The sequence below is a fragment of the Leishmania infantum genome, chromosome 9 (genome assembly GCF_000002875.2).
Source record: "Leishmania infantum JPCM5 genome chromosome 9".
NCBI lineage: Eukaryota > Euglenozoa > Kinetoplastea > Trypanosomatida > Trypanosomatidae > Leishmania > Leishmania infantum.
Window position 1 is genome coordinate 459,714 of NC_009393.2, and position 18,010 is coordinate 477,723.

The window sequence follows — 18,010 nt, forward strand, 5'->3', positions numbered from 1 at the left end:
CATACACTCTAGCAGAAGAAAATGCAGCTCCGTGGTGTGTCGTCTTCCCGCGTGGCAAGCTTCCACCCCTGTGAGCAGCTCATTATCGTCTCTTGTACGGCGGATCATCGGACCACCCGACGGGCAGCTCTGTCTTCCCAGCTCTTTGAGAGTTGTTGTTGCGGCTGGTGCTGCCCCTCGGCGCGGAGAGGGCTGCCAGAATCTTCGGCCGGCTAGTGCCTCTGCTGCCTAGTCCGCCCTTCACCTCTCACGCAGTGCAAGACGGCGTCTGAATTCGCCTGCTGCCGGACTCGGTGCACCCAACACGCTTGACAACGGTGGCGGTCTCTGTCGGGGTGGTGACTGGTGAAGCGATGAGCCTAAAACACTCGTTCTGTTGAGCCGGCGTGTCGTCCTCAGAAAGAGAGGGGAGGAGAGAGTGCAGGGAGCGAGAGGGGCGTGCGTGTGCGTTGCAGCTGCCATGCTGTGCAAGCAGAGGACAGGATAGACACCAGACGCCATGCAGGCAAGGAGGGGGTGGGTCGTTGGATCACGAGGCCGCACACATCGCGGCTCTGCCCCTGGGCCCTCAGGAGACGGCAATGTCGCCTTTTCTCGACGGCGGCCACTAGCCAGTCTGCGCAAAGCCCAGCAGCGTGCAAGCGACCTCTGGCCTCTCGCGGCACTATCCCGAGGAGATCCTGAAGCACACAGAAGGAGCGCCACGGATTGGCGGCGTGCCGGCCGTCCCCCTTTCACCCCCTCCCTTCGCTGCGACGACCGTTTAACATGGCGTGCACCATCGCCTATACACGCCTGCGGCTACGTACGTGAGTTTGCAAGACACCCCGCACCTCTTCTTCCGAAAGCCGCGGCATCACTGAGCAGCGAATCCCTATGACGTGTTCCGGGATTCTGCCATCAGCTGCCGGTGCCGCTGCGAATCCCTCAGCGTCCACCAGTGCACCGTGCCGTTGCGGAGATACTGCTCGCCGGTTAGCCGGTGCATGTAATGGCGGTCAGCGGGCTGCGCCACATCGTCGTCGGCAGGGCACACGGAGTAGGTGGTAAGCACCCCAGAGGCGATGGCCACTTCATACCGCTCCTGCTGACTGAAGATGAAGCGCGAAGCGCCGCTCTGCGCGTCGGTGCGCCCGCTCCAGCTTCCCTCCGTCCCACCGCCATAGTCCGGGTCTTCCACACTGCTGTCGACATCGCTGCCGTCGTCGTCGTCGGAGCTCATCTGCCATGCACGGCGTCGGCGCCTCAGCGGCGCCCCGCCTTTGCGGCCGCCAGAGCGCTTTGCCGCCCCGCCGCGGCGATCCGCATCGTCGCCGACGAGGTGCATGACCGACTGCAGGGCGAGAGCAGTCAAGGCCCCAACACGGAGCGTCGGCACGATGGGAGCAGGGGCGCTGGCCTCAGAGGGAGGCGCAGTGAGCACAGGCGCCGTCGTCTTCGCACGCGCCTCCTCAAGCTCAGCCGTAGCCGTCAGAGACGCTGCAGACCCCGTGCGTTCATGCCGCCGGGCACGCCTCACTACCTCAGCTTCGAGGCGGTGGCACATGTAGCGCATCACGCGAGTCACAAGTTCCACGGGCACTCCTGCCTCTTCCGAGTGAAAGCCTTCATCCGCGCCGTGCGCGGCGACGCGAGTGCACTCGCGGTACCACTGCACCGCCCAGAGAGATAGGGAGAGCGGTGGGGCTTGTAGCGCACGGCTTTCACCGGCCTTCTCATGCGTGATCGGCGCTGCCTCGGCGGCCGAGCCAAGCGCCGTGCACGTTGTGTAAACCGTCGCCCATAACCGCAGCGTGGCACACGCGTCGACGCTTCTTCGTGGCGCGTCCGCGAGTTCCACGGCTGAGTTCCAGGCGTGGCGAAGGCGCCGCAGAGCGCTGCGGATGGCCTCCTCTGATGCGGAGAAGCCGCTCGTGGAGAGGCCCGCGGCCGCATCTCCCCCTTCATGACGGCGCTGAGATGTGCTCACCAGCAGCGAGGCGCCCACACACGTGTAGCACAGCGCACACCACGCACTGAAGAGCGGACCATTGCAGCTGATGGCGCTGAGCGCAGCCACGAGAGCCCTCTCGGGACCACTTTGTTTTGCAAGCGGCACGCTGTGCCAGGGCGCGGGCGGATCCGCGGGGGGCAGCCGGCTGCCGCGCAAACCACCGGCACCACCGCCACTACCAGCCACCGGCAGAAGAGAGGAGAACCCAGAGCGAAAGAGTCGCTCCACATCGTGTGGCCCGAGCGCGTGTGATGGCGTCGCCGAGCACATGGCGGACGCAACCGCCATCGCGGACGGAGCAGGACCGCGCTCCTGCGGTGCTTCTCCCGCCTGCTGCACAGCTAGAGAGAAGAGGACCAACCACTGCCAGAGCAGCGGACCGAGCGCGTCTTCCTGGGCACAAGTGAGACGGCGCAGTGCGTCGTCCTCGGTGCCGTCTTGACCGTCGGTAGTGGAGGTGCTGCGGTGCTGCAGTGGGGCCGAAGGGGTCGATACTGCCGCTGCTATCGTTGCTGGGCCACAGCGGCCCTGCTGGGTGAGAAGTGTCATAAAGTGGGTATAGAAGCGCTGCACTGATGCGGGCACAGCGACCGCATCGGCCGGTCGTTGCCGCGGCGGCTCCGAGGACGGCGTGGGTGCCGGCTCTGCTGCGGCCCTCGACGCCTCACGGCTGCTCATGGCGCAGCTGTGGCAGTGGCTAACCAATCACACTCTTAACCCTTTTCATGTAAGCGCGTGTGCGCCCCTTGTGGTGGTGGTGGGCGGAGAGACAGAAGAGGAAGAATAGAAGGCAGCGAAGGCATACATCACGGCACTCCAGACGTGCCCCGTGTGCACCGAAGCTAGTCCGTCACGCACAAGACTCCAAGAGGGACGGGGTGAGATGGGACGGAGGGGAGAGTGCCATCCACATGCGCAGAGACGTACATGCTCTGAGAGCTACAGAGAGAAGGTAGACACACACACACACACACGCAGACATAGCGGCCCTGCATCGCCGGCGCCATGCTTTCTAGTCGTTGCGTACCTCGGACTCGCCCGCCGCCCTCTCAGGGTGGCACATCCGGCCCGTATCTGCCTGTTGCCACGTTGCCTTTTTGTGAAAGTGGGAAAAGGACACACCCACGTACGTGCACACCTGAGCGTGCGCGTACTTGAGCGCCTCGTCTCTCCCTCGCGTCGATCCGTCGCCTTGTCGGCCCCCCCCCCGCCCCACCCACCTGACGCCCACGAGCCGTACGCTCACACGACAGTGGCACTGCCCAGCACCACATCGGCGGTGACCACCGCGCTGCACCCTTCCGCTCGAGAGGGCCAGTCCACCTCGGCAGAGAGTCGCTGCGCCTCGTGCGGTGCAGTGTCGCCGCTCGTCAATGTCCGAAGAACGCGCAGAGAGCGCCGCCCGCCATCGACGGCAAAGTTGTCGCGCCCATCGGCTGCATCGGCGTCATCGAAGGTGTAGAAAGGATCTGTGAGGTGTACAACGTCACGTCCGCCGTCTCCGGTGCAGCAATCCGGACTGCGGCTGCTCGAATGCGTTCTGCACTCGCGTGAGCTGTCGCCGTGACCTTGAGAAGCATCGCTGCTGTCATTGGTGGCTCGCATCCTCTCTTCCAGCCAACACGGTTGGTGGCCTGCCCACACCGTCTGTGCCCACCGCGCAGTCCACGTCGCGCTCCACTGCAGCGTCGTGAGCACGTCGGCCAACCCCGATTCCGAGGCGCTCGGAGATGAATTGGCAGCACGACGTGTCTGCAGCAGCCAGTCGAGCGGGTGGCGGTCGTGTAGCTGGGCGGACGTCATGCGCGCCACGTACGACACCGGCAAACAGCAGGCGTGCAGTGTTATGCTGTCCTGGCGTGGGTCTGTGGCGCCGCTTGTGCTCCGAGGCGCTGCCCTGTGCGGCACCGTCCACGCCGGCGTGCCTGCTGCCACAGCGTAAGGGAGCACGAGACTTGCAGGAGGCGGCTGATGCTGGAGGTCTTTGTTTTCTGCCGTCGCACTCTTCCAGACGAGGTATGGTAGCGTGCGCCGCTCCGAGAAGACTTGCTGGACAACAAACTGCGGACTGTGGCGGCGTTCTTCTGCCCTCGCGCCCTGCTGCTGCTGCTGCTGTTGCTGCTGCGCGGCCCTTGCAGAGATGCCAGCCGATCTACCGGCGCCATCACCACCGCTGCTGCAGCGGAACGTGACGAGGTCACCGCGCTGCACCGGCGCCGTCAGCGGCACGTCGTCAGCGACCACACCAAAGCCGCCACCATCGTTTTCGCGTAAGAGACGGTCAAGGTCGACGCCATCGGGCAGCCGCAGCCAGATCTGCTGTGGTGCGCTCGTGAAAGTCCACAGAGTCGGCTCGACGACGCGGCGCACGCCGGGGGTGGTGTGATGCGGCTGCTGCGGCTCAACGCTGCACCGCTTTGTGCTGGTTTCCCACCGGGCTGACTGCAGCGCCTCCGCGGACGGGATCACGGCTAGCGCGTAGAGGGCGCACACCTCGTCATCGTGGGCGCTGCTGCTTCGGTGAGAGTGCCGCATCGCACATGTGCGGTGCTCATGATGGCGTCCGCGTAGCACCGTTGCGACCCCATGAGTAGCAACAAGGGAAGCGCGCAGATGCCGCGGATGCGTTCCACCGTGGCGGCAGTGCCCCTCCGATCCGCCACGCGCCACCATCGCACACATGCGCTGCTGGTGCTCGGCAACAAGACGTGCGTCGAGCGTGTGTGCGTCCGCAAGCACGCGCTCGTAGAGGCCTTGCAATTCCTGGCGCGACTTGACGGGTTCCGATAGCGCCAGCGACGAGGCCCCTGGAGGCAGCGGCACGGACGCTTCAGGAGACAACACCACCGCGTCCCTCTTCGCAACCTCGGCACCCTCGTCCCCGACACTGGCCGCCTCCGCAGTGGACGGAGCAGACATAACGGCAGAGGCAGCGAGGAGCGCAGATGCTGCTCTGTCCTCTCGTGCTGCAAGGGCGTCACACACGGCACACCGCGCGTCGACAGCACGGCGCAGCAGCGCGCGGCCAAGTGGGCATGTGAGCTGCGTGTACAGCCGCAGCGCGACCGTGTGCTGCAGCCGCAGCTGCCAAAGGGAGGGTGGCGCTGGCTGCGGCTGTGAAACGGTGGGGGAGGACCTACTCGACGCTGCGTCACCTCGCACGCTGCCGCTGGTGCCGACCGGCGAATCGCTCGCACCAAAGCGCACGGACGACGGCGCGGTGGCCAACCAGTCGTTCAGCTTGCGCGTCAGCACAGACAACACGACGAGACGGGCCATGGGCTCGTACGCGTCGAACTCCAGCGCTGCCATCGCTGACCGCAAGACACGATCCTGGGCCGCTTGACACCGCGTGTAGGCACTGAGCCACTGGTCCAACGCGAAACCCTCGCCATCAGCTGCTTGCGGCACCATCGACAGCTGCTGCACTTTCTCTGTCCACAGCCGGAACGCGAGCTGCGCAAGGGTGCGAGAGGCAGCCGCGGCGGGGCAAGTCGGCTGCCGCAGCCGCTCCGCCAGTCCCATGTGCGGCGTACTCCGGCTGCCGTCCGCTCCTTCAAGAAAGGAGGGGTCGTAGAGCAGCCTGAGCAACGGCAGCGGCAGCGAGTCGACGCACTTGTCAGAGACGAGGGTTGCGAGAGAGTTCGGTGAGAGCCCCGCCTGCAGCAGGAGGCGCACACACGGCAGATGTTGACGCCTGCACGCCACGTCAAGGGCATTTTGGCCGAGGGTGTCCATCAAGTGTAAGCCCCAGACGGAGACTGAGCTGCACAAGCCACGACCCGGGTCTGTGGGGGCTGGTTGGCTCACCGGCCCACCAATGGACGCCACCGCACCGCTTGCTGCTGCTTCTGGTGCCGGTAAAGCTGCTCTGTGGCGGCGATAGTCACCGACGCTTTCGCCCCTCGCATGCGCAGCGCCAAGTTGGATGATGTACGCTCGATCGGCGTGCCCGGCAGCTGCTTCCGCGGCGGCAGCGGGCCTCCCCACGGGGGCTTTGCCTGCCGTTATCGCTGCGGTGCGACCGTCGAGCGTATGACAGAGAAGGGTCAGCAACGGCACATCTCCTTGTTGCGAGAGCCAGTGAAACACCGTGCCGGAGGCGCCGCAGTTGCGGGCGCCAGCGGTGTGGATGCGCTCGCACTTCTCATCTTGGTGGGGCCGCAACACTTGCTGCATGAGTTCGGTCACGATCGGCAACTGAACGAGGTGGGCGAGGAGCGCGCGGAGGTTGGCGCGCTGCGAGTTCGGGTGTTTCTCTGCCGCACCACCCTCGACACCACAGTCCTCGGCACCGGGCTCACGCGCTGCGGCTTCAGCAGCGGGTAGTACAACTTGCATGAACAGTAGTGCGCTGCGCCAGCGCGCCGCCGCGTCCCTGGAAATTGCGGCCCTCGTGCTTGTGATCTCGGGGGAAGAAGGGCCAGAGGCCAGCCATGTCTCCGCTCGCCACCAGCTGATCCAAAGAGCCTCGAGAAGCGCATATCGCCTGCACCGCGCCCGTTCGCATGCCTCTTGATGAGGCCACCACGTGGCTGTGCAGAACAAGGGTGGGCAGCACAGCCGCATCAGCGAGGCTCGACAGTTGTTCCACAACGCGATGCGACACGCAGCTACCCATCCGACTTCACACGAGCTCAGCTCAGCTCTATCAAAGCCGTTTCGAGTCTCTCCTCGCTGCCGCCCGTGCTGGGCTCCTGCATCTTCAGCGACATCCTCTGCGCCTTGATAGGCGGCAGCGTAGCAGCGAAGGTGCAGGAACGCTTCCACCGCAAGCTCGTTGTCCAGCGCCGCAGCGTAGCACAGCGGACACCGCGCAGCCGTGCCCATGCCACTTCGCGAGGATAAAGCATGCACACGGCCCTCGGCCATCGCGAAGCCTCGCGCAAGCACATCAAGAGCCGCGAGAAGCGACGGCTGGCGCCACAGCTGCGCCTCAGACAAGCGACTTTCCAGCAGCGGTAGCAAGCGCTCAAGGACTCTACGGCAGCGACTGAACGGCGCGTTGTCGGCCGCAGTCTTACCAAGCGCGTAGTGTGACCGCAGCGCAGAAGAGAAGTCCGCTCCTGCTCCACCGCCAGCGCCGTGACGTGCCGCTGTATCGCGTGGCGTGTGACCGGTGAAGTAGTCGACGGTGGAGCTCAGCGATGAGTGCGCGCTCTCCTGCCGCGACGGTTGCGATGATACGTGCGGCCGCAGTGGGTGGCTCTCTGATGTGTCTCGGGAGCTGCTCACCACGTCTTCAACGCAGGCGTCTGCGCGGCGCTGCGCCGCGAGGAAGCGACGCTGTCTCCAGCAGAGAGCAGCCGACACGTACAGGACGAGTGCCCAGAACACGTCGGCAGCGTCGATGTCCGCAACGCACGCAAAGGATGTCGGCGCCGCTGGCGCCGTGCTTGTAGCCTTGGAGGTCTTCGACGACAGGATCAAGTCTGTTTTGCGCGTGGCACGGTAAAGCGCCTGCACGGAGGCGCTGCTGCGCTTGAGCAGCTGTTTAAAGCGCTGCCGCACTGCCGTGCGGGTCATCTGCGCGTTACTGGTCGGCGTTGGGCAAGGCGAGGAGGTGTGCTGCTGTCGGCCACGGCGCAGCGCATCAATGTTGCTAGATGCTTCTGCACTGTCGTCGGCCGCCTTCGGAGAGGCGGACGGGCTCTCAGTTCCGTAGGGTGCCGGTTGTTGCTCTGCACGCCGCGCTGTCGCAGTGTAAAGGAGATGCCGCAGCCGACTGAGCTCCACAAGCTCACACAGCACCGTTGCTGCGGTGGGCTCACCGGCTGCGCCTTGAGGGGCCTCCCACGGAGTACATGCGAGCCACTTCTTTGCGGCTTCGAGCAGTGACGCTGCGCTGCTGGGAACGACAACAACGTCGTCGCGCATGCCGCGAGAAAGCGTCTATCTTTCCCTGTGTGTGTGCGTGTGCTGGTCTATCTATGCTGAAGGTGTGGGTGCTTATGCGCGTGCGCTGCCCGGCGTTATGGCAGCAGGTCTTTGAGGAGGTGTGCGTGTGCGTGCTTGTGAGATAGGAACGAAGCCGCAAGCTGATCGGAGGGTGGGAGGGCAGGCTCACGGCGCGCCGCTACAGCACTGATGATGCCTGGCTTCGTCGATCCTGCGGTGGCAATACAAGGCGAGAGAGAGAGTGCGCCGCAGGAGAGGAGGGTGTGTCGGGGTCGTGGTACGACAAGGTGGACGTGGAATGCCCTTCACCACGTCAAAGCCAAGAGAAAGTGGGGCATCCCTTCTCTGCTGCTGCCGAGTGCTTGCACAACTACCGAAGCATACGAGCATGGCGCGCATGCAAGCACAGAATAACGAGGCTTCATGTCTCAGTGAACCTTCTCCTCTCGCCCTCCCCTCTTCCCCCGCGCGCTCGCGCTGCATCTTCATCTCCCAGTTCTCAGCAACAGCAAGCGAATGAGGGGAGAGAGAGGGAACCGGCTGCGGCCGCAGCTGCAAGAGGAGCTCGAGACCAAGGCTTATGTGGCTGGTGTGTGTCTGCGTGTGCGCGGGCCACAGCGAGAGGGCGCCTCGCGGTTGACTTGCAGAGACATGAATAAGGCTGAAAAGTGAGCGAGGCGACAGGCAGGGCGGGGGCGGCGGGGGCTAGCACACATCCATGCAGATGCGGCGATGACGAGATACCCCATGAGACCAACGCACATCGGCCCTCTAATCGGATGCCATCGCCGGTGATCGAGAGACACATGCGCGCCAGCGCCGCCACACATACACACACCAACCGAAAACAAAATAGCGAGACGCTCATGCGCAGAGAACGAGGCGAACGCGCCGAGGTCATAATGCAGAGCACAACTTGTAAAGTGGGCGTGCACGTGGCGGAGGACCGCGTAGGGAGGGGGAGGAGCGCAGCAGCCCAGCACCCATGCCCTATGGCGCACCGAAGAAGCGGTTGCATCGACCCCCGCCGTTTCGCATCCGCGCCTGTCTGGCCTCCTCCTCTTCCTCTCCCTGTTCCGGCGTGGAGTTGGGCGTGTGTGTTGCTCCCGACGCCGCGGCCATCTCACCTCTCAACGGAGATGTACACATGCGAGTGGTGCGCGTTGACGCCGGAAGTGGCAGTGTCTGCCTCCTCGACAGCGGCGGCACGCGCCTCCGAAGGGGAGGTGACCGCGCCGGTTGCTGGCACACGTCGCACCAAGGGGCTCGCACTGGCGGTACCGCTGCCCATCCGCTTATTTCTCCCGTCACCGTCGTTGTATTCGTCGGAGTAAGGAACACGTGAGTAGCGGCTTCTAAAAGGGTTGACCATTCCCATCTCCGAAGTACCGACGACTCTCAGCGTGCTACGAGTTGGTCGTTCTGTGCTGCCGTGCATACCTGCAACGATGCCGCTTCTAGTGCTGCTGCTGCAGCAGTTGCTGTGTAGCGACGCCATAGCGGACTCGACGGAGTGATCTTCAGCAGTCTCGGGTGCGAAAGCCGCCTCGCCCGCTCCGCGCGGGTCCTCTTCCCGTGCCGCCCGCGCGCTCGTGGCCGTGGCACTATCGCAGGTGATAGTTGCCATCTCTGTCGGCGATAAGGCGGACTCGCTGACGCCGCCGCCGTTGTCGTCCTCCGCGGCTTCCGCAGCGCTGAGGAGCTGCTTCACGTAGTACAGCGGCAGGTCAAAACAGCGCTGGAGGGCGCTGCGGCACACCGGACACTCTCGTAGACGCTTCGCGCAGAAATGACAGCAGCACACATGCCCACACGGCGTCAACGCCACGTCGATGTGACGGGCACAGCAAATGACGCACCCCACCGTGTCGTCAATGTCCTTCACTTCCGTCTCGGCCAGCTCCTTCTTGAACTCGCGCGCTTCCGCGCGGCGCAGCAGGAGGCGCTTGCGGTAGTTCTCAATCACGCGGCGGTGCTCGAGCACCCATGCGAGGTGGCGACCCACGCCGGACATGATAATGCTGCCCAGAAGGACGAGAACGCTCAAGCTGAAGCAGCCAACGATGACGCTGCTCTTCGGCATTTCGTAGCCGACGATTTCCTCAGTGCAGTTACCGCAGGAGGTCGTGCCCGAGCAGCAGCGGATCGCGGACGAAGCGACGCAGCACATCGGCTTCGCATCCGGGCACGCGACGGACTGCATGATCTGGTATGAGCAGAGGTGCGGGGTGCGATAAGCGACGTAGGCCTGTCGCTCAAGACGAGCATCAGCGTGTTGAAGAGCTCCGCTGTAGCCGAGGATGATAAACAGCGCCATGAAGAAGCGTGTGGCGCGTTCCGCCACGATGACGGAGGCAGCGCCGTTGTGCTGCGGCGCACTTGACATGCTGCGCGCGGCGGGCCGAAAGGGGCGCAACAACGAGAGAAAAGAAAATGTTGGCGGAGGGCGATGGTGGTGGTAATGGTGGTCGTCGTATGCGTGCAGGCAGCGCACGCCCGCGACAAGAACCGTAAAGGCAGAATTCTCAGGGCTAAGATCCTACAGAAGCAAAAGCACGGATGGAGAAGAGCGGCTGAGCAGGTGACCCGCCCGCCCCGCGCGCACGCACCTCCCTGTGCTCAATGAAGGGTGTCTGCTTCCTCGCCGTTGTTCGGCGTTGCAGAGACAGGAAGGATGATGTCGGGCAGACGGAATGGGGAGGGGAAGGGTACTTGTTGCCGTTACAACTGTGATGACAGGCTGCCCGATCTACTAATGAGACAGCACAGAGAGACCGCAGGTGAGATGGGCAGTGGCGCTTGGGCGCTCGGGCGTGCGCGTGTGCGTACGAGATGGAAAGGAGGCGAGGCAGACGGCGGCACGGAGTGCAGGGGGAGAGGGAGACAGTGCATGTGAGCGTGGGCATTTCATGGTGCTTAGCAATACTCCTAGCCCCCCCCCCTCTCTCTCATGGGAGCACATTCGATTTTGTAGGACGCTGGATGGGCGCACAGAGCGGCACAGTCGCTACCTCTTCCACACACACACACATGCACATACACATGTACACATGAGTGCTGCAGACGCACGCCCCATGGTGTTCTTCGCGGACTCAAACCTTGTCCCGCCTACTCGTCACGGAAAGTACATTATAACCACGCGTCAAGTTACAATAGACGTGCGCGAGATCTGAGCATCCAACGTGCTTTTCCGGGGCGCCGCATCCGCCCGATTCCTTGGCAGCGGACGCCACGGTCGTGTCACCGTTCCTCCGCCCGTGACTTGATCTCGCGCTTCTTCGTTTTTCTTTTCCATTCTTGCCGCTCTGGGGAAGTGGCCGCGCCTGCAGTCACCAAAAGATGCGTGTGGGCACAAACCACAGGCGCGGCCTTGCTCAGCCCGCGTGTTCACGCCGCTCGTGCGCACATGGGTCGCCCCCCTCCGTGTACGCGCCTCTGAGAGTGGAGTTCACGGCTTAAGCGTCTCTGTCTTTATTATCCGCGGTGCGGGAGGAGTGAGTCAGCGGGCAAGGACCACACCCACACAGCAGCCACCCGTCACCCGCTACCGGAGGGTCTGAGATGCTGTATTCAAGAGCTCGTCGCCCCTCCTCGCTTCGCCCCACCCCATCTACGCAAACATCGCGCTCGCCGAGACGGCGGTGCGCTCCCGCGCAACCGTCCTCTCCATCTCTGCCTCGATCATGGCCATCGTCACGACCCGCTCTGACACTGGCAACAGCGCCGCAGTGCAGCAGACATTGAAGGCTATCGTGCGGATCAGCTTGGGTGAGATGCTCGTGGCGCTGAGGCGACCGTAGTCGACGTCGCTGGACGTCGGGACGCGCTCTGGGAACGCCTTTCGCCACAGCTGCTCGCGCAGGAGCCGCCGAGGCAGCGCAAAGGTCAGCTCCGCCTGGAACAGCATGCACGATGAGCGTGAGTTGATGTTCGCCGTGGAGAACAGGTGGCGTCCACCGCCGCCGTCGCGGTTCACCGTCGTTGCGATGACGATGACGGGCCTCGGATAGCGGCGTGCGTGGTACTGGATGAGCTGTGAGAGTTGTAAGCTCTTTGGGGACTCGTTGAAGAGGACCTGCGCCTCGTCAAAGACGATGATGGCGCCGAGGCGGCGTCCTTCCTCAAACACGACGTGCACCCGCATCTCCTCCCGGAGCAGGAGCTCCGCTACGTTGCAGAGGCGGATGGTGGCGCCGCACTCGTAGGCGATGGCCTCCGCGGCCAGCGACTTACCCGTGCCGCTCACGCCCTGGAACAGGTAAAGCGTCCCGCAGTCGTCGTTGGCGTCCTCGCTGAAGCCCCACTCGGTATACAAGGTGCTGCGGCTCTTGGCACTGCTGGCGATCCCCTCCAGCTTCTTGGCGAGATCCGGCTCCACCACCAGCTCGGCAAGCGTGCGCTTCGGGGTCAGGTAGAACTCGCTCATCCCCTCCGGCAGCTCCGCGGCGAGAAAGAAGCCGCGCAGCTGCAGCCGAGCCCCTTCGTCGAGGTCGCTCATTGTCAGCTTCGGTGTAGAGGACTTCTCGCGGGCCACCGCTCTGCTCAAGGCGGCGAGGACGGCGTTGCGGATCAGGCCGCCGGAGAGCTCGTAGTTCAGCGCTAGCTTCTCCAAGCACACGTCCTCGTTCATGGGCAGCTGCTTTGGGATGTGTGACCTCCAAATGCGCAGCCGCAGCTGATGGTCCGGCGGACGGAACTCCATCATGAGCGAGATGCGCCGGTTCATGGCCTCGTCGAAGTTCTGCGCGCGATTGGTGGCGAGGATGATGAGGCCGTCGTACCGCTCAAACTCGGACAGGAGCGCCGTCACGGTGCCGTTGCTCGTGCGGTCCTCGAAGAGCGCTTCGCACTCGTCGAAGAACAAGATGGCGTCGCTCAGCTTCGCCTCGCGGAAGAGAAAGCGGAGCGCGTCGGCCTCGGCCTTCGTCGAGGAGCGAAACTGCGACACGCTGACGAGGAGTATCTTCTTCTTGAGGTGGTGCGCGACGGCGTTGGCGAGCATCGTCTTGCCGGTGCCACTCGGGCCGTGGAAGAGCATGACGAGGCCTCCTTTGCTAGTGCCGAGGCCGTCGCCGAAGCCGCTGCTCTTCTTGCACTGCTCGAAGAGGCTGTAGTGCTCAATGGTGGACAGGACGCGGTCCATCGTGGAGGTGGGCAGTACCACGTTAGCCAGCTCCACCTCGGGGAAGTACAACTGCGACCCGGGCACCATTTCCGCCGTCTCAGCTGGGATGCCCATGACATCGTCAACAATCTTCCGATCAATGTCGACGAGATAGTCCATGAGGTCCGTGTTGAAGCAGGAGCGGCCGACAGCGTCGAGTGTGAGGGACAGGACACCGTTGGACACGAGCGGAGAGGACTGGTAGAAGGCACGACGCGCCACCACGCGCTCCTCCAGCGACTCGCACAGGACGAAGAGCATGTACCCCACCGTGATGAGTCGCTGCCCGTCCCGCATAACGTAGCGGCCGTTCACCGCCACCAGCATGTCGTGCGAAATGACGTTGCCAACCATGAACAACATAATCTGCTTCTCCATCTCCGTCAGCTGCAGCCGCTGCGCGAGCTGCTCGATGCGCGGGGTGAAGACGCGGGCAGCGAGAGTGGCTTGCAGCCGTGACTCGTGCACCGCCGCCGCGACGCGAACTTTGCCCTTCAACTCCCGTATCGACGCCTCCACCTTAGACTTGGGGGTGTAGGAGTCCTCCTCGTCCTTCATGTCGCCCTCCGCGTAGCGGATGCGAATCATGTTCGCGAGGATGCGAAAGGCCGCGTCCATGTACTCGATGTCGGACTCGTAGGGCACCCCCCGCATGGACGAGTCCGTGTGCGGCGTGGCAGATGGCGAGGAGGACGCCGCCGCTGCACCCGCGCCAGTACCGGTGCAGCGATAACGCTGGGCGAGCGGGTTGATGTCGGCAAGAACCAGTCGTGCCTTGCGCGGCGCAGACGTCGCTGTCGTCGCCTCCCTGCCGTCCTCCGGCCGTGGTGCGGTATCCGTCGTGCGCGATGGCGGTGCCGTCGGCGGAGCTGTAGCCGGTGCCACCATCGCCGACTCTTCTCTACTACTTTTGCCGCCCTTTACCGCCTCCTCTGTCTCTGTCGCGGCGGAGTTCTTTGCGACTGGTACTGCTGCCACGGCACGACCGCCGACTTGCGTGGCAGTTCTGCCGGCGAGGGCATTGCGGAGACGGTGCGAGACGGCTTCGTAAATCGCGTCCTGGTCTTTCGAAGCCAGCACAGCCGGGTCGATGTCCTCCAGCACACTGTCGAGCGCCTCCTCGGTCAGCGCGATGGCGCTGTCGGCGGTGGCGTCGTCGTTCTCCTCATCCTCCACATCGCCCTCCTCATCGCCATGCTTTGGTGATGGTGATACAGAGCGACTGCCACCGACGTGCTCCTCTGCTCGCGGAGCCGGCATGGCAGCCGCCGTGCTCGTCGTCTTGGCGTTCCGTTCTTCGTTGAGCACCTCCAGCAGCGCGGTGCGCTCCAGCTTAATGAGCTGCTCCTCCGACAGCTGATCACCACTCAGGGCCGCGATCGTCTCTATGGGCAGAGCGTACTTGCACTCCATGAAGGTTGTGCGCATCTTGATGTCGGAAAAGATGAGCCCTTGCTTCCACAGCACACCACTCTCAGAGAGAATGGACAGCAGCTCCTGTGGGGTAAGGTCGTTGTGGTAGGCAATGTTCGCCGGCCGCAGCGGCTCGGCGATGTTGCCGGCCGCGTAGCGGCCGCAGTGGCACACCAGCAGGTATTCGAGCGTGCGGGCAGCCTTCGCGGATAGACGCAATCGCTCGCTGAGCCGCACCACGCGTGGTAGCCGCTGCATCTTGTGAAGCTGCGCATCGATGAGGTGGCCGACGAGCTCGGTGACGGCGGCCATGCATGGCACGCACTGTTGGCGGAAGTCGAGGCCTACAAGCTCGATGTTGCGGAGGACTGCAGCGCTCAGGGCCATGCCAGAGACGAGGTATGCGTAGTGTTTGAGGTACACTAGCACGTCCTTTGCGGCAAGGTAAGCGGAGTCGGACTCAAAGCCAGGCACCTGCACCTCGCCGTACTCACGCAGCCGCTGAAGCATGACGCTCGGCTGGTAGGGCAAGTCACTGTCCTCGCCATCCTCGAAGACGGGGTCGTCGGCAGCCACCGACTTTGTCCCGTTGCGCTCGATACTGCCGCGATGCCGCTTGCGCCCCGCCGCCTTGCCAGCTGCCGCAGGCGCCGCCTCGCCGCCCTTGCGTAGCAAGGCCACGCCCTCCAAGAAGGAGCGCACGCAGTGGGGGACGCTGATGAAGGTCAGCGTCGTCAGTTGCGCTGCCACATCAGCCGCCGCCGGTTTCGCGGCCGCAGCTGCCGGGTAGCTGCCGTTGCAGCCCGCATCCGCCACTGCTGCTGCCGCGCGGGTGCGGCACGGCACCGTTGGCTGGACGCAGAGCAGGAAGAACTCAACATAGAGGCGCAGAAGATCCATGAGGGTGCACGGCAGTGCGGACGTAAAGCGTCCGGTGCGGTAGAAGACACGCACATCGTGCGCTGCTGCCGATGCCGTGCTTGCCGCTACTACCTCACACACAGGAATAGGAGGCTTTGGGGGCAGAAGTGGGAATGCGGCAGCGGCTGCAGCGGCAGCCGCATGCGTGGGCGTTCCCAGGAGAGGTTCAGCCGGCGCACCGACACTTGACCTTGCCGCCGCAGCACTGCGCTTCGTCCTGGGGGGCATCAACGCAAAGGCCCGTCGACACGCCAGAGAGCAATGAAGCAACAACCCCGTGTGCGCCGTCCAAACGGAGGCGGCGGCAGCGGCGGCGGCGAAGGAATACGAGACCGGGGAACCGTGATCGGTGGGTGAGGACGCAACGCTGCGTGGAAGAGAGGCGGATGGCAGGCGGGAGAGATGGCGCCACCAAGATATCTCGTCCCTCGCCTCTTCACACCCGTTGCCTCCGCTGCAACCTCTTCAGCGATGCTCTTGCCGAAGGGAGAGAAGGAGGAGGAGGAGGAGGAGGGGGGTCGGGGCGGCTCTTCTCTATGTAGCGACGCGCTCTGAGCGGGTTGTGCGTGTATGGGAGGGGCGGGGAGCGTGATGGTGCCCCCTGCCGTCCCAAAGAGAGGGAAAGGACGAGGGCTGTCCGGGCGCTCTTCCGGAAGGCAGGCGAGCAACAAGTACCACCGAAGCACAGAGAATACGAGACAGATACAGACAGCCGGTGCTTCTTGCCCCCGATTGTGCGTGTGTGATGGCACCCGTAGCGGTCGGTGACGGAGAAAACACAGAGAGGAGAGGGAGAGAAGAGGTGAATTGAGGGAGGGGGAGCGTACCGCCGGTGAGGCAAGAGAAAGCACGGTGCCAAGTACCATCGTCCCGGTAAGGGGAGGGGGGCCTTTGGGAGTCGATTCATGGCGCCTTGGCCGCTTGCCGCGCGAGCGCCATCGCGAAGGAGAGGTCGGCTCCACCAGTGTCACCATCTCCCCCTGTGTGTGCGCCTCAGCAGCTCCCCACGCTCAGCAGGACGACGAGATGAAAAGCACAGAGAGAACGACGGATGTGGCTGACATGCGACTGCCATCATCACCACCAGCTCCTGCGTCCCATCCTATGTATTCGCCTCTCCTCACATGTGTGTGTGTGTGTGTGTGTGTCGTGATCCGCTTTTCGCTTAGAAGTGGCACTCCTCCGTGGAATGCTCAGCCATGCCACATCGCGCGCATCCCTTTGCGGATAGCACGAGTCCATCAAAGTCATCCTCGTCGATGCACCGCTTCTTCTTGACCACTTCGGCGGTGTCCACAGCGACGCTCGCCGCCTGCTGTATTTCCTGTTGCTGCTTGCCGATGGACTCTGAGGCGCGCGCGCGCAGCGAGCAGGCTTCCCCCTCCGCCTTTGCCCGGGCCGTCGCCGCCGCCGCCTCCGCACCAATGTACAGCGACGTGGTCACGGGTGCCGTCGGATGCGTGTACGTGCGCGCCAGCGATACCACGCCGAAGCGCCGAATAAGCTGGACAACGGATAGCTGTTCGTCGTAGTTCATCTCCGCCCAGCGGATGGGCAGGGAGGGGTACGGTGCCACGGTGCAGGCCGCAGCACCTTCACCTGCGGCCCGCCTCTCCGCGCGTACCTTGGCACACCGGCGCAGGAACACCAGCAGCAGTCCCATGTACTCGCTCTGGAGCAGGAGAAAGGGACTGTTGTTGAGCTCGTCGGTCGCTACGGCGGCGCACCCATCGGCGGCGGCCAGTGACACGGCTGCGCCGCTATCACCACACTGACGCCTAGAGCGCGCCTCCGCCGCTGCCTCTGCCGTGAGCCGCGCGGCAAACTCAAACTTCCACACACGCGTGGAGGCGTCGTAGGCGATGCGGACGGGATGCGGCAGCGGCGGAAGAAGCGGCAGCCGTGCCGCATCACCCGCCTCCTCCGTCTCTGCACTGGCAGCGCTTTCTCCCTCTGTTTGTGCCGCTGCTGCGGCGTCCAGCGGTGCGGCCCAGTGGTCAAGGAAGACGCGAAGCACGGGTTCCACAACGCGGGTGTAGTGGCGCAGCAGTTGGGTCTCTTTCGGCAAGTCTCGCGCAGCGGCGGCGGCCATAACGGCGTCGCCGACACTTCGCGGCGCCCGCTTCACGTCGGCGACGTCATTCGTGCACCCTGCTGCATCACTGCCTTCGTCCTCCTCACTGAAGGGCCAGTGAAAGAACACAAAGAAGAAGAGGGAGTACGTGAGGGCCACCTCCATCGCCGTCTCGTAGCGCTGACCACGGACCGACACCTGCACACGATGCTCACTGGCAACGGTTGGTGGGATGGGGAGGACCGGATCCTCAGCAGGTTCCTGGGCAGAGCTGCTTGGTGAGCATCCGTCACGTGGCTGCGGCGCCGCGAGGAGGAAAGGAAGCAGCTCCGACAGAATGTCCGCTACACACAGCGGCTCGGGTGGCAGAAATGAAGATGGAGGAGCGCTGCTCTGGCGATGCGGCGCAGCGGGCATGTGGATGCGTGACTCCATAGGCTTCGAAGGAAACGTGAGGAGGAAGAGAAAGCCCACGTAGTTGAACGCGCGTGTGCGTGTGTGTGTGGGGGGGGAGGAGGGGGGAGGGTCCGACCGTTGCCTTTCACGG

General features: G+C 64.1%; 5 protein-coding genes across 5 annotated transcripts; all 5 read right to left on the reverse strand.

Annotated features, from left to right (window-relative positions):
* Positions 1-874: 874 nt before the first annotated feature.
* On the reverse strand, positions 875-2,671 carry LINJ_09_1250 (conserved hypothetical protein; the record flags this gene model as incomplete). Its single annotated transcript, XM_001463545.1, has 1 exon — positions 875-2,671. One exon carries the CDS (start codon positions 2,669-2,671, stop codon positions 875-877), a length of 1,797 nt encoding a protein of 598 aa, XP_001463582.1.
* Positions 2,672-3,235: 564 nt separating this feature from the next.
* Positions 3,236-7,870, reverse strand: LINJ_09_1260 (conserved hypothetical protein; the record flags this gene model as incomplete). Its single annotated transcript, XM_001463546.1, has 1 exon — positions 3,236-7,870. The coding sequence occupies one exon, from the start codon at positions 7,868-7,870 to the stop codon at positions 3,236-3,238; it is 4,635 nt and encodes a 1,544-aa protein (XP_001463583.1).
* A 1,144-nt stretch (positions 7,871-9,014) lies between these two features.
* Positions 9,015-10,277, reverse strand: LINJ_09_1270 (hypothetical protein, unknown function; the record flags this gene model as incomplete). Its single annotated transcript, XM_001463547.1, has 1 exon — positions 9,015-10,277. The coding sequence occupies one exon, from the start codon at positions 10,275-10,277 to the stop codon at positions 9,015-9,017; it is 1,263 nt and encodes a 420-aa protein (XP_001463584.1).
* A 1,224-nt stretch (positions 10,278-11,501) lies between these two features.
* On the reverse strand, positions 11,502-15,368 carry LINJ_09_1280 (putative AAA family ATPase; the record flags this gene model as incomplete). Its single annotated transcript, XM_001463548.1, has 1 exon — positions 11,502-15,368. One exon carries the CDS (start codon positions 15,366-15,368, stop codon positions 11,502-11,504), a length of 3,867 nt encoding a protein of 1,288 aa, XP_001463585.1.
* A 1,186-nt stretch (positions 15,369-16,554) lies between these two features.
* Positions 16,555-17,880, reverse strand: LINJ_09_1290 (conserved hypothetical protein; the record flags this gene model as incomplete). The annotated part of the gene is made up of 1 exon (XM_001463549.1): positions 16,555-17,880. One exon carries the CDS (start codon positions 17,878-17,880, stop codon positions 16,555-16,557), a length of 1,326 nt encoding a protein of 441 aa, XP_001463586.1.
* Positions 17,881-18,010: the final 130 nt, after the last annotated feature.